The following is a 15,952-nucleotide window of genomic DNA, read 5'->3' on the forward strand; positions in this document are numbered from 1 at the left end:
TTGTCTGATGTTTGGTGATAAAGTGATAGTGAATATGGGCAGATCATTCCTCACTCGACTGTATCAGTTTACCTTGCCCTTGAAGAAAGGTGGAGTGGGAAATGTTGAGAGCTATTGTTGAATTGTGGGTTTTCTAGTAGGAAACAGTGCAAAGAAATAGCTCCTTCCATTGTCTGTTCTTCTTCATACACACTTCAGAATAGACAAAGGTAGAAGGCCTGAACATCGAGGGCCATTTTTTTTCCTTCTTGCTTCAAGGGCCCACCATCCCCTAACCTGATGAGTGAGCCAGTGTGGTATAGTGGTTACGAGCGCGGGTGTGGGACTCAGGAGATCTGGGTTCTAGTCCCCACTCCCTTGTGGAGCTCAATGGGTGACTTTGAGCCAGTCACAGACTCTCAGCCCAACCTACCTCACAGTGTTGTAGTTGTGAGGGTAAGCTGGCAAGAAGGGAAAGAATGATGGAAACTGCCTAGAGTGCTTTGAAAGGAAAAAGGGGGGTATGAACCCAAGGCAAAATAAGTGGCATGAGACAATCTTCCAAGGGCCGGTTTCTTTTATCAGCTCTCCACTGACACAGCCAACTTGCTGGAACAGGACCAGCTCTTTCCCCCCTTAATCAACAGTTGGCCCCTTGCTCATTCCAGCCTAATCGGGAGCAGGTGCAGGCTCCTTTGCCCCCCTCCTTTGCCTCGCGGGGAGAAACAGATGTGGAATTGCTGCTTCCTCGCAACTGGAGCGGAACCACTGGCAGAGGGGTGCGACCCTGTTCTGGACCTTGGCTCCCCTCCTGGGAAGGGGGCCGTGAGGAACAGGAGGCTTTCCCCACTGACCGCCCTACGGAAGTAAGCTAGGAGTCTGTGCAGATTAGACCGTACCAAGTTTTAGGTTTGTTGTTCTGCCTTATGCAGCCTCTGTTCTCCTTTTGTTTCTGTTTAAAAACAAAAACCAAAGGGAGGAAGAATATGTGTTATTTTTCTTCTTCATCTGATTTGGATGCAACACGTGTGATCAGGTTTCTGACTCAACCTTCCCATGGAGAGGATTTCTCTCCCCTGTAGCCAAGTCACTCAGGACCACTAACAAGGCGTTTGCGTGGCCCTGCAAGGGACCGCTGCTGCCTCGAGGCTCAAGCAAACTCCTGCTATATCCCAGTTTATATGAACACCTGCCTTATCCGGAGACAATCCAACCAATCAGGCCAATATTCTTTGGCAGTGCTTCTCTAAGGCTCTTTCTGACCATCTGCTACTAGATACCTGCAGAAGATGCCAGGGATTAAGTCTGGTACCTTTTGCATGTGCTCTACCACTAACCAGTGAAATCTTTTCTAAAGATCATTCCCCTAGTACCTGGGCATGCCTGGGAGCTGAATTCAGGATATCTCACATCCATAGGAAGATTCATGCCCCTACTGCAGCCTTCAATAACCTGCTGCCCTTCAGGCAACTCCTCTCATCACCTACACAGTTGTACTGTGAGACTGGTTTGTAGCTCTTGTCGTCGGTTTCCTGATAACAGGTAAGATGGAGACCTTTTAGGGAAATGCTTTCAACTGGGAAAGTAGCTGAAAAACCTGTTGCTGTTGTTCATGCAGAATTTTACTCATTTGCGCTTTTCTTCTATGACTTGGTCTTACATTATATTATTCTGCTTTTTAAGCTATTTTATCATCATGTTGATTTGCTCTTTTAGTCTCTGTTGTATACTACTGCACACACTACCGCTTCATGACAGAGGAAGCAGTCCCGAACATCTGGAAGCAGTTCCTAGCGCAAGCAGCAAAGCACTCCTGAGCAGCACCCTTCATGTGGCAATTCAAAAGCAGCAGGGGAGGCAGAAAAGGACACTTAGGAGAAGTGCGGGGAATAGAGGACAAATAGCACTGAAGCCATCGGGGGACAATGATCTTTTCATTCATATTACTAGCCCCTGGGAGGCTTTCTGCTGCCATCCCCTTCAGCTCTGTCGCTAACCAGAATTTATAGGCTGGCTTTCCATGTCCTCTTGCCGCAGAACCAGTGCATTAGAATCCTATGAAATCACAAATTATTAACTTGCCCAAGAGCCTTCAGAGGAGATCCTGCCACACCTGCTCTGGAAGTCGGTTCTAAGCATCTTTGTTTGGAACCAAGCCCTACTATGTTCAACAAAGCTTACTGCCTGGTGAGTAACAAATTTCAGACTAGATCTCTGACGAGGATGTCGCATTCATCATTTTAGAGTCAAAACAGATGAATTTTCCCGTCAAAGGCAGCACCATTTCTTTAATGGCAGTGCTCTCACAGTAAATTCTCATTCTGAAAAGTAGTTTGATAAAGATTCATGTACAAGCAAGCGCCAAGATGGAGGGACCAAATTCATTTAATATGAATGACTTAGTCTGACTTAACAGGTGCCTCCCTGTCTCCATTGCAAAGGTTATCATTTTTCATGTTTTTTTCTTAGCCCATCAATCTTTGTCTCCTATGTTTGTTTTTTCTCTGAAAACATGCTCAAAGTTACCCAAGGAAGGTTCTAAGCAATCATAGACTTAAACAGTGTAAAGAGCACCTTCCTTTCAGCTCTCTGATAGGGCTTTATTAATCAGCATCAACAAGCAAGACTGTTTTACGTGCATTTTTATTCCACTGAGAAGATTCACGATAATGTCTCCTAAAAATGCTTCAAGATATTTTTGATGTGTTCTGCAGGTTGCACACAAGATGTCTCAGTCAGGTCCAATAAAGAGCAACATGTCTACATGGGGGAAAACTATTTCAAAGCAGATTCGCAGTAGCTCTACCTTTGATGCTATATTTTGGAGGCCTGTACATAGTGAAGGAGGTGCAAAGATAAAATACCTTCATTTCGCTTCTCTGCACCTGCTGCTTCCTACCTCTCCTCACCATCTGTCCTCCATTCCCCCCACTCACCTTGCTGTCCCATCTCCACTCAGAATACCCCCCGCCTTTGAAAGGAACAAAATTCATCGAAAGAGAAGGGGAGCGGAGCATAGAAGGCACTTGCTACACTCCATCACCCCCCATTTCCACACCACGATCCAAGCAATGCCCCAACAGATATGTGTGTGTGTGTGTGTGTGCACGCGCATGTGTGCACACATGCACATGTATCATACAGGTACGATTCCTGATTCAAGAAGAGACTGATCCATAAAGATATACATCAAAATATGTGTTTAACTGCAAATGCAGTCGATTCCATTGCATTATTTTAAAAGGGATCCACATATTAGACCTGTCTCCACTGTTGGATGTGCACACAGGTGCAAAAGCACATCTGCTGAAAGCAATGCAGTGCATGCAAAATGCCTGCTTCTACACCCAGATGTGTGTTCAAGGACACATTTAAGTTCTTCACTAAGAAAGGGCTAGATTTTAGGCTACATCAAATGTGTAGCTTGATACCAATCCTGTTTTTAACTTTAATGTGGAGCCCAATACCCTAACCTGCTGTATGTCCATAGTGAAGTGGGAAGGTCAAATACCTTTGGTCCATCTGCTTCCCCTACCCTATATTCTCTCTCTTTGTAAGGAAGCTGAAAAAGAGAAATCTCCATTTGCACCAAGGCCACACAAGGCAACACCACAGTCAGGCTGAGCTATACACTATTTACGTAATGTAGTACATACGTTAACCCTTGTGCAGCCCCCCAGCCAGGATTACCCAGTCCTGCAGCCAACTGAGTTTAAAGTTCCAGCAAGTAACTCCCTGCTCCCAAAACCTTGGACCAGACACTCAATCGCATACACAACTCAAGCACTGGTTGAAAATAGGCATTTATTAAAAAGACTAGAAGATCAGGGCAGAGGGTACTAAAATGGCTAAAACAAATGCACAAGGAATAAAAGGGGAAGGGGATTAAAGAGCAGCAACAATACACCTCACAGCCAACCAACAACCACAGGCTTGTTGGCTTCCTCAAACACAAAATAACAAAGCTCAGCCTAGCCTTAGCTATATGCAGATACTATGCCAGCTATAGGAACAGGCTAGCCTTGCATCCTTCAGCACAGTCTGACAACTGAGTGGACCCTCTCCTCAAAGAAGTACCCCAAGCCCCCTCAGGCCCTTAGCTTTATTCCCCTGCAACTTGGCTCAAGTGATCCATCGGGTGATGTTCCCTGATTGACCACAGATGAAAACCATTTGCCCTTATTGCTGCAATCTCCTGTCCTTGGGTGTAAATTCTCTTGTCCTTGAGGATAATTTACAGTATCACGCCCTTCTGCATACCTCAATCGTAGCCAGTCCTCCCACAACCTTGGGCACCAGCATCCTACTGAGCAAACACCTGACAATTTTAACAGTGTGCCCCTCTTGTCTGTTAACTCTTCCTTGCCTGGCAGAATCCTGAGCCAGTTCATGTTACAACACCCAGATGCAGAATGAGAAAGGAAAGAGACTACCTCCTAGATGCAGATCTGCAAGTTGAAGACTGCTTGGGCAGTGCAAATATAAGCTTGGAGAAAGCATACCATGGTAGTGCCAAGCATGGAAGGGGAAATCTTTTAAATTAAACAGTGCAGTGGATTCAGACCTACCATTCTTCCCTTACACGTACAATAACTGGAATAGAGAATTCTTTACAAACACAGGATCGTCCTCAACCTTTACAACCTTACTTATTGCAAGGAAGAAAATGATGTCAGCTGTGTTTCTCTACTGTCAGGTTTTATTGGGGTGGGTGGGAATTAGGACATCAGGACAAATAGCGTTGACTTCCACCAGCATTGTGTACACTGAGCTTGTATAATTTATGATCTCTCAAGATGAATATTGCCCACCAGCCCTAAATTGTGCCCTGCCAGAGGGCGGACATCTAGCTGCTTCGCTAGGTATTTTGCAGTCCTAGGCAGGCAGCCAAAAAAGGGGGATGAGGGTTAACAGGCCATCAATATGCTGCCATGTGTGCTCAGCGTGCTGTGATTGGCTTGTTGGATCTCAAGGAAGCACTACTTCATACACAGCTGAAACATGGAATTTGCTGCTGCTGGCCAGGGATGGCTGCTAGGTTAGACAGTTTTAAAGCTTTAATTGCGGGTTAGACAAGTTAATGGAGAATATGGCAATCAGTGGTTACTAGTCATGATTGTATTTTACTTCATTTACTTTCAAATTTATATGCTGCTCAATAGCCTGATGGACTCTCTAGGTAGCTATATATAGCCACTTAATACCAACTGCTAGGGTCCATGAGCAGGAGAGTAATAATAATAATAATAATAAATAATAATAATAAGTAATGATTTCATTCCTAAGCACCCCACAGCTGAAGCTCTCAGGACAGTTTACACTGTATTGTTCGTGGGCTTCCTACAAGCATCTTATTGGTCCTTGTAGGAAACATGGGCTTTGATCCAGCATGGCTTTCTTAAGTACTTAATTCATACAGCAGTTACATATACAAGTTAATATGTAAATGACCAAAATATAGTAAGAAGCACCAACAAACAAAGTGGGCACATAGAAAGATGTTAACTCTTAAAGCATAACCATAAATCAAGAGAGGGATTTGGTGAAGAGTATTCCTTTTTCAATTTTGTATATCATGAAAGGACACAAGCAAAGACATGTAAGCTAGAAACAAGTTTATTAAAGATGAGAATCTCTCTTGTTTTACTAATATAAATTATAGACTAGCACGTCAAAAAACTCTCTCTGTCAAGAATATAAATTTTTCTCTGTAAAGTTTTTAGCCTTGCAAAAAATAAAGTGTTTGCATAGATCTGAGATGGCACTCTTTTGAGGGCCGTACTAGCTGACCATGATCAAATCCTTCAGTAATAGAAGGACTGCTTTGGTTAGCTTCTGTGTAATAAAAAAAACAACAACGGACAACAATAATGCAGATCAGAGGGACAAATGCATTAAGACCAACTATTTTACCAAGTACAGCCACAGAGAATTTGAAATAAAGCAAAATAATACTAGGAAAAAGAGAATGTCTTTCTCTTTTAACCTACTTGTGACAGTCGAATTCTGGAGATACAGATGCATACCAAATCTGTCCTGTCTATAAACCGCAACTTAGTTCAGCTACAGAAATTTTGAAAGACATTTGCTCCTTCAAGCCAGTTTCGGAAGCAATTGAGCCCTCTTTCCCGTATCTGTTTTCTTCCTTTATCAGTAATGACTTCACCAGTTTGTTTAACAATCACAAGTTTAGGAATGGCTGTGATGTTGTATTTCTTCTTCAACTCACTGTAAAGAAAAAGAGGGGAAAAGTTGAATACACGGGTGTGAAGCATACATAAGCAAGGCAGATACAAAGCAAATTAAAAACTAAAAGAAACCCTATTAAAATCATATTGGGTTTTCAAAAAATAAAAATCCAATTACAGTTATAGGAAAGGTCCCTTTAGAAAAAGAAAAAAACATCGTTGAAAAGGAGTTCTGAATCCTCTAACAAATAGCACACATTTCTGTAATGCATTTTACAGTCAGAATTGTTACATTAACAGAATCTTCCCATGATGTTTATTCAGATGTAATTCCCATTGCATTTAGTAGGCTTAATCCCAGGGCAAGTGTGCAATGCCTTCCAGATTAAAGTTACAGGAACAGACAAACCAGCAGTTGGGCATTTAATTCCAAGCAGAAAATAAGGATGGGTTTTCCTAACTTAACTATTTACTTTAAAGGATCAGTCTGGCTTATCTAGTTACTATCATCCTGGGACCTCTGTATTTGATCTTTTACTTGTTTGAGATCTGCTCCTTCTGTAAAATGAGCAAGTCTTTCTAATTTTATCAATACTCAGTTCCTTACATGCACAACACTGTAGGAGATGTTCCGACTTTGAATATTTTTCTGGCCCACTAGGCCTGGTGGGAAAGCAGATCACATGTGTATGTTGAGAGACGGTAAATAGAATACTTTCCTGGGAAGACTCAGGGTACAGTAAATTACACCTATCTATCTGCGATTACTCATGATGTAGTCAGGGTCTGTTATATCTCAACTTTTGTTCTGATGCAAGACTGAGTGTATGCCTGTTGTAAATCCCTATTCAAAGCAAGTATGCAAGTCTGTGTTAATTGGCGCATCTGTAACTGTTGTCATTTACATACATAGAAACTGAACGGGTTTCTTTTTCTCTCTGTATAACCAAAGAATATTATATAAGCCAGGGGTATTTCTTTGAGGGCAGAGAATCTTGCCTTCGGGAGATGCCTTGTTAATTTAAATCCCCTTTCCTGCAACTGTTGATCTGCATACTTTATTAAACCTACTTACTTGGAAAAACCTAAATGCAGAGTGAAATTCCTTTTCTTCCACAATGTGTTTGCATATTATATGTTTTATGATGATGTGTGGTCTGTGGATAAGATTGTGTGCTTTAGTCATCAACTCTACACTCTTTTTAAAGAACTAAAAAGAATGTGCATACAGTGCTAGACTTGGAAGGTTATGTCAGATTTATAGCAGTGCCCCCCTAGTGCCTCTGGGGACCAGTTTCTACCTATTTAATGCCACCTCCTCTTCAACCTGAAAGTAAAACCTATCCATATCCTCACATCACAGAACTGTTCATTTTGCCACGCCACATTACTGGCAGCTTGTGGCAGGAGACAGTGAGCCATACAGCATTATGAGGTTTATTCTAATGTGCAGCTGGGCATATTTTATGCATTTGTGAAAAAAATGTCAAATAGAAACATCGTGTTCATGCCCTTGAGAATATCAACTTTCATCCTTTGATCATTTACCACTGGAAGAATTCTGGGAGGTACTCATCAAGTGGAGATGGTGGAGGGGCTGCACCAGATTCTTCAGCAGTTGAATACCATGATTGCAACAGCCCCAGGAATCTGTGAACCATGTGATGTTATGAGGTGGCACATTTGAAAATGAATGAGGGATACAAGAAAATGAGTGCAGGCAGATGACACTGCTCCTAAGTCCATGCATCTTGGCAAAGAGAAAAAGAACTGTACTTCTCTGTTTGGAGCCAAGTGAGAGTAGCTTCCTCACTTCTGGTTGCTCGGCTGGCTGACGGGCATATGGCAGTAGCTCAGTGGGAGGACACAGATGTTGTACACACAGGTTCCTTCCCTGGAATCCAGGAAACACTTCAGTCCAAACTGACAATACTGATGGAGCAATGATCCAGTTGGGCAAAACAGAGCTTTCTGCATTCCTTGTGTGGTTAAAGCTCATATGAAAGGCAGTGTCCTTGCACAATCCCAACACTGGGACGCCCCTGCCTGTACTTCCATGTCAGAAAAACAGAGCATGAACATGTTTGTGGATGATTTTTTTTTTTTAAATGAAGCTCTCTTTGGACTATTTTCTCAATGAAAAAGCCACATGGTAGCATGCTCCTTAGTAAAGGGACAGGATGGGAAAGCTTTCCTCCAAGCAACAAGACCAAGTGGAAAACAGAAATATGGAAAATTGGTGCTCAAGGACAAAATCCCAGCTAGGACAACATTTAAAATTGGTGGGGAATCTTTTCTTCCTGTGGAGGACTGCGTTTCCTCGGGAAAGGCTGTTACTCTGTTCAGGGCTGCATGCCCATGGCGGGGATGGCTCGTGTCCCAGCTGGGCAGGATGAAGCCAGCCCTTTCTCTTTTGACCCCCTTCTCTTGTTATAAAAGGCTTGCTGTTCAGAATGAGTTCTGCTTGCTCTAACTGCAGAAGGCAACCATTCACAGACTGTTTCCTGTGACCCAGCAACTCTGGCAATGGCCAGACTCTGGACCCAAACAGTTTTGGCTAGCTTGCCTTCGCAACAAGTAGGACAAGGCATGCACTCTTGAGCTACAGGATGATGTACCTGAAAGGGGGCCTGCAGAAACCTCAGGCCTTTCCACAAACGTTAAGATGCCACCACTTAAGAGATGCTACCTGGCTGAAGCTGTCTAGCCTAACCACAAACAGACCTCAGGATAAGAGCCACCTAGCATAACCACAAATGTCAAGGGTGTAAGTTTGCATCAGTTCTTGGAACTACATGGAGGTGGTCACATATGTTACTTGGAAAATATCAGCCACAAATTCCTTGACTTCCTGAAAAGGGCCAGAAAGGGGCAGTCTGATAGGCATGGTAAGAATTAATGTTACAATCAATCGTTAGCCTGGAAATACCCTGATATATGCAGTGAAAGCTAATTGTTAACCTATAGACTATAAGAGACCATGCCGAACCCTTTTTGGCATACTTTCTCTCCATCTTCTTCCCTATCCAGCAGACTGCCCAGCAGAGAGACCGACTGCTTGTGTCAGAGGTCCGAACTGCTTGTACAGGGCTTTTGAAATGAGGCCAAGGGCTACAGGGAAATCAGGCCAAGTACCTCCAGCTAAACAAAGTGCTGTGATTTGTGGTTGCGTATTGCTTCAGACACAGGTATCCCCAAATCCTTTCCATTTCTAATGCCTGTACAGGTAGCAATCCGGAATGGGCCATTATTTGCTCCTTGCTGTTCCTAATTGATTTCTTCCGGTTGCTTCACTTGTTTGTCCTTCTTGCAACCTGCTGAGCTCAAAAGTAGATCCTGAAAGCACCAGCTGTAAAAGGAAGTGGCTGAAAAAATCAAGTGAATGGGAGTTATGTAACTTGTTGTTGCTAGAAGCACTGGGAGAGGTCTATACAGAGCCACAGAAGTACAAGTTTACCTCAGAGACGTTCAAACAAGACTTATGCCTGTTAGAGCAGCTCAGTACAAGATAAAACCAATTTTGCTTCCTCGGCAGAGCAGGCCTTTCCTATGATCTACAACTGGCCTGATAGATAAGACATCATTTGAGTCTCTTTTCTGAATATGCCTCCCATTAGATATTAGGCAAGACAAAGCTGTGGTGAATGGCTTATGGATTTTTAAGAATGAGCCAAACACAAAATGACCCAAAATTTATATCCCATCTTTCCTTCAAGGATCTTGGTGAAACATAAAAGTTTCTCCTTCTTGCAATTTGACCTCAAAAACAACTCTGTGAGTAGCCTACTCTAACATATGGGTCTGACTTAAAGTCACCTAGTGACATCTGTGCCAAGGTATGGATTTGAACTCAAGTCTCCCCAATTCTAGTCCAATTCTCTAACCTCTAATCCAGACTAGCTCCTTCCCCAGGGAGGCTCACAGGACAGCTGGCACCGAAGTTAATAATCTTTAGGTGTCAGATGAATATAAAAAAATAAAAAATCCTTTCAGTCTTGAATTCAAGTGCTGCCAGCTGACCGTATTAAGTTTTGAACATGATCTGGTTGTACATTTAATTTTGTTTCAATTTTTTTCCAAAATCCTGCATTCTAGGAGAGAGAACTCCTTTCTTAAAGTCTGGTTCCTTATGTAGCCAAAGCAGCACCAGTCACAACAGGCGTGGCGACCCCAAGGCACATCTTTTAACAAAGGAAAAACCTGGGGAATGGAATCCCCCAAGGACTGAGCATACTCGATGGATGAGCATTACATGATGATGGGTTAGCATCACTATTACCCTTAACAGCAGAAAAAAGATGCTGCAAATTAAGGCAGGAACCTTAATGTGCAGTTTCCATATTTTGTGGCACATGAGTAGAAGGATATCATCCAATGTGGTTGCTAGTTTCCCCCTGAATTCAAAGGATTCTGGGCATCTTATTGAGGGTGGAAGGAACAAGGAGGCAATTATTGCCTCCATACTTCTGCTGCATGAAAAATACATGGCTGTATACACTTATACAGCCAAAATTGCCTGAGACTTTTGCCTTGCTTGCAAGGAGGGGCTGGAGCAGCACTTGGATTATTTTAAAGAGCCTTCCTCCTCCCCAGAGCTGGCACAGAAAGAAACACACTGGCTGAGAGGGTAGAGCAAGGGTGCTCTGAATTTGGAGATCCAGTTCTGACCTCCGAATGTGATTCTCAGGTTGTCCCTGGGACCTCAAGCTTTCCTATGGCCTTTCAGCCATCATCTAGAAGTCATAAAATTGCACCCTACGAACCTTAATTGTTTTCTCACACTGGGGTTCTTGCCCCATGGTAGTGGGTTTTGAGAATAGAAGAGAATAAATTAACATTCCACCAGGCAGGTTTCCTCGGTCAAATTACAGATGTTTGAAGTGCAATAAGTGATTTAATCAAAACTTGTGAAAACTGCTGAATAGACTCCCACTCTAGGGAAATGTATGAAATATTAATAGGGGCCTCAGCCTGCGCAGAACCTTGAGCTACACCCATCAGAGATAATATTCCAAGCGGCTCTTTACATGCTCATTTATCTCAGGATGAAGTACACTAAAGGCTCTGCCTTTTTTCTCCTTTTTTTTCTCCATGCTGTGAACTTGCTGCAACCTTAAGGTGGCCCCTGGATTGTAGAGGCAAACTAGAAGCTAAAATGAGCTCAGAGGCTATTATCTCTGATAAGATCTTGTGCAATGGTGAGATTAATCATGCTGAATGCCAGTGCTGGGCTGCAGCTCCAGGCAAAATAGCTTCTCTCCACACAGTAATATCTATCTATAGATGATATAGATATACATATATAGATGATATAGAATCTTCGCACAAATGTTAACTAATCTATTAACTGGTGGTTACACAGTCACATGAAAGGCAGGGGTATTTTTTGATTAGAGGGCCAGTAACATCACAGGATCCTCCTTCTGATGCCCATTTTAAAAGCCGTTCTAACTTTCTTGTATTTCTTTTTTCTCAGCTGGTTAAGCATTCATTCCTATACCATTCCAGCAGAAGTCTTTAAACCCGAACTGCACTCTCATTTTTCCCTGCAGCAAAGCTACTTCACCCTATATCAGTGGGGGCAGGATGCATTAATAGCCTGTCAGAAGGATGGCGAGTGCGTCACCAGACGCACAGCCGAGGGGTCAGCAGTGGTAGCGCCAACTACATCTGATTGGCCTCCCACCCTCCTTTCTGGGCAGACCCTGAGGCTGCTTAAGCAACAGATTACAGGGAGTTCATGCGTATCTGAATGGAAGAAGGGCGGGGGAGACAGGCAGGGGAAAGCTGAAGCCAATAAGCAAGTCACTCCAGAGATCACACCAACAACACCATCATTCAGGGCTTCCAGCCCGCAATGCTCTGCTCTGAATCAAGAACTTGTTTCAAGGAAAAGAGGCAGTTAACTCTGGCGGGAATGCAGAGTACCTGGCATGTGGGGATGCTTTGGCACGGTGACATGCAGCGCGAGAGCTTTTAATCCACAGCAGCCAGCAAGCCATACCACAGAAAAGGCGAACTGGGGGAACATGCATTCATGATCAGGCCACAAACCAGGGGGTGGGGAAGAAACAGCCTTACATTGCCAGCAATCCAGAAAGGAAAATTAGAGAGAAGCTACAGAAGAGGAAGAATGGGAGCTGGGCCTCAGTAATACATCATGCCTGAAAGGTAGGAGGCATGGGGGCAGGGTGGGGAGAGAAGGATAATGATGATAGCAATTATGCTGATGATCCCCAAACCACCAATATTATCGGCATTACAATAAGGCCGATGGTAATGACAATAGTGACAGTGATGACAATGGTAATAACAATGACCACAGAGCAAGTTAAAAACCAATTTTCTTTACAGAGGCAGCAAAGCCCCAGGAATGGGCAAATAAAGCAGTTGAGCGATGTAAGGTATTGTCTGTTAAGCAAAGTTCTGCCAATAAATAAATAAATAAATAATCAGGGTTTCTCTAAGAAATCAGAAACAGATTTTAAACTAAGACCAAAACAACAACAACAACAAAAAAAAGTCACTTCTACCCACCAACCCCTGCCCCTAAATATTGCTGGCTTATAGGTCTGGACTGATTCAACAAGTGATGCGATTTTCCCTGCCACCTGCTGGGCTGGTACTTGGAGAGGACCAAACTATCTATATATATCTATATCTATATACGAGAGAGAGAGAGACTTATTCTTGTGCAAGCATGTGTGACTTTGATTAAGATTAGGATCATAAATCTGGGGTACGTGGACCTTTTCCTCTTCCCATTTTCATCCTGAAATTCCATCCCCACCTTCTGGGGAGGTAAAAAAAAACAAAACTTTGTATCATATCAGTGGAGATTGCTGATTAATATGCCAAAGAAGGAGGTGGAATTTTGGGACGAAAACAGGAAGGGAAGTTTAAAGCCCCACTCTTGGAGCAACGGAGTCCCAGTCTAAATTGTAGCTATATGTACTTACACCAAAGTAAATAACCCAAATCACGATTTGACAAATGTTTTGCGTGGGGGGCCCTAGATACCCCATTAGCACCAGAGAATTCTCTGTGAGGGTTAAGTCTTTTTAGAATCCAATGTGTATGATGAGCCTTGTACACTCACACTGCATCTCCTCCACAAGAATGGCTATGGCCAAAAATGTAAACAATGCCTGCTGGTCCTCCTGCTGCTGTTCTGCTTACCATGCCATACTCTCAAGAAGGGAATGGAAACAGCTACCAAAGTATTTCCTATTATTACATCACCGACATGCCCAGAAAAGAAATCTTCTTGAAAAACTGTGATTGGCTGAGAGTGGTAAAATAACTGATCGGCTTGGGATGCCTGCTTTCCTGTCCATTTCTTGTCCTGCACTTTGCCATATTAGGTTTTCTTAGCAGCAAGGCCAATTCAAGGCACTATCAGGCATCCATGCCTGTCAGTACTGGCAGACCCCCAGCCTAGCTAGGTCCAGTTGCTGCCTTGCAGAAGTTCTGCTGTACTTGTCCTACCCTGCTGGGTGCCGAGGACAATGGAGCTTGCATAAAGCAAAGCTCCTCTCTTTCAGCAAGCTCTCATTGGTGTGTTTTCCAGAGAGCTCAGGAAGCATCAATAAGGTGCTAGACGGCAGGAAGGTGGTAAGCGTGCAAGAGGTTATTTTAAAATGTTAGGTGGGGAATTTGTCAAGGTGGTGTTCTACCCCTCGTCACCCTCAAAAACTCTTCTTTGATATTTTTAAAAATCTGAGCTACTAAATGCATTCACTTCAGTATAAGCCTCACTGAATGGGAAGTGGGACATGAATACTTCTGAGACCCATTGCGATTTAACAGCTGATGGAATGTTTGCCATTGGACCAGGCAGACCTGGATTCAGATCCTCACCAATCCATCAAGCACGTTGGCCAGGTCACGTTAAACCTAAACAGCATCACAAGACTGTTGGATAAAATGAGACAACCCTGGGTTGGGAAGCAGGGATAAAGGTATGTGATGAACAAACATCTGGAGGATAGGTGAAGCGAAAGCACACACTGGGTAGTTTTGAAAGTGGGAGTTTCTACTAAAGCACACAAATCTCACATTTGATGATGACTCACTGAACAACCTGGCCCATTTTATGGAGCAACCATCAATGCTCAAAGTGTGGCTGCCCTGGACTTTGGGCCAAGCATCCACCTCCTCAACTGCTCTGACTGGGATGGGGCCCCACAGTCTTATGCAGTCCCCATCCTAACACATGGAAATGCCATTCCTCACCGGGGAGCTAACACCTTTCCTCACCTGCCCAGGTTATCTCAAACAGAACACTTCTCATCAGAACCTTCCCACTAAGAGAGGGAAGCCATCCAGTGATAAAAGGACTTTGTGCCCGCTTGGGTTCAGGCACGTGAGTATCAAGAATGAGCAGGAGACACCGAATCTCCTTGCTCAACTCCTCGGCTGCCCAGCTTCCAGCCCCGGATTCAGACGACGCTTTTTCAAGCCTAGCAAACGGATCAGAGTGAAAAGCAGAAACAGCAGCTGTGCCAAAAAGAGGCGCGCTGGGGCGCCCTTTTTCCCAACCCCGCGTCCACGTGCACGTGCCAACGCCACGCCGGCCACCCTCGCTCTACTCACTGCTTCAGAGGGTCGTGGAAAGGCAGCGCCAGCCAGTCCCCGTGCATGCTGCGCATGTACTCCACCATCTCCTCGGCGCTGCGGTCCGAGGAGATGAACACGATCTCGAAGGGCGCCGCTGGGTGCGCGTCCTCCACCAGCTCGCTGTAGAAGTCGCACAGCGTGGGCGTGAACTCCCGGCAGAGGGAGCACCACGCGGCCGAGAAGTACAAGCCCACCACCTTGTTCTCCAGGGCTTGCTCGGGGTCCACTGCGTGGCCGTCCCTGTTGATCAGGAGCCGCCCGCTGAAGACGTCCACCATGCTGAGCGGGGCTGCGCGCGGCGGGGCGCCCGCCTCTCCTCGTCCCCAAGCCGCGATCGTTCACGCCGCGGTTGCTCTGGAAAGGGCAGTCACGTGTATTCTTGGCTGTGTGCGCGGGAGGGGTGGCGGGGCAGAGTTGAGCGAGCCTTTTTCCAAACTCAGCCCCGCACAGCGTCTAAACTCCGCGCGACTCGTATTTGCAGCGCGGGGGAATTGGAGGAATCCGAATCAAACCCAAACCTTCCTCGCTCACTGCGCCGCCTGCTTCCCGAGCGAGCCGCTTGTCCTCGCTGCAGCGCGGATGCTGCTCGGGATGAGAGCGCGGGAGCGACGCGAAGCCAGCTCGCGGGTCAAAACTTCGCCGAGAAAACGCTCGACGTGCATCCGGGGAGCGAGCGGCCGGGCCGGGGCGAGGCCGGCGGGCCAGGTGACGCGGGAGCAGGGCTGGGGGTCGGGAAGGAATGCCTTCAGGTTGCCGCCTTTGTATGCCGGCGCTATAAATGGAGGGAGCGCGGCTAAAAATAGCCTTTGGAAGCGGGGCTTAAAAGGAGCGCTTGGCCCTTCTTCGAGAATTAATTCCAGATCCGCTTGCACAACGGCGGGGCGTGGCTCGGCCGAGCTGGTCCTCACTTCTTCCGAAGTCTCCCGGCAAGCGGAGGGGCGAGCAGGAGGCCCTGCAGTAGCACCAACAAAACACGAGAGGAAAGGTCTTGTTAGGGACTGGAGTCAAAGCTGTGCTTGCAAACCAGCCCACACGGCGTCTTGCTCTTTTTCTTGAAGTCCCCTCTCCGTTCAAGCAAGGGAAGTTCGACGACCCTTAACGTGGGTACAAGCGGAGCGGCATAAAGCAATGGGCAGCTTTCAAGTCCACTCGAACTTTTCTTAAGG

The 15,952-nt window shown here is 45.1% G+C and overlaps 1 protein-coding gene across 1 annotated transcript; it reads right to left on the reverse strand.

The window, feature by feature from the left end:
• Positions 1-5,910: 5,910 nt before the first annotated feature.
• On the reverse strand, positions 5,911-15,064 carry NXNL2 (nucleoredoxin like 2). Its single transcript, XM_044446763.1, has 2 exons — positions 14,763-15,064; positions 5,911-6,207 (listed from the first exon to the last, which is right to left on the reverse strand). Exons 1-2 carry the CDS (start codon positions 15,062-15,064, stop codon positions 6,039-6,041), a joined length of 471 nt encoding a protein of 156 aa, XP_044302698.1. The 3' UTR covers positions 5,911-6,038.
• Between the last annotated feature and the right edge of the window lie 888 nt (positions 15,065-15,952).

The sequence above is a fragment of the Varanus komodoensis genome, unplaced genomic scaffold, assembly GCF_004798865.1.
Source record: "Varanus komodoensis strain SLA01 unplaced genomic scaffold, ASM479886v1 scaffold5, whole genome shotgun sequence".
Classification (NCBI taxonomy): domain Eukaryota; kingdom Metazoa; phylum Chordata; class Lepidosauria; order Squamata; family Varanidae; genus Varanus; species Varanus komodoensis.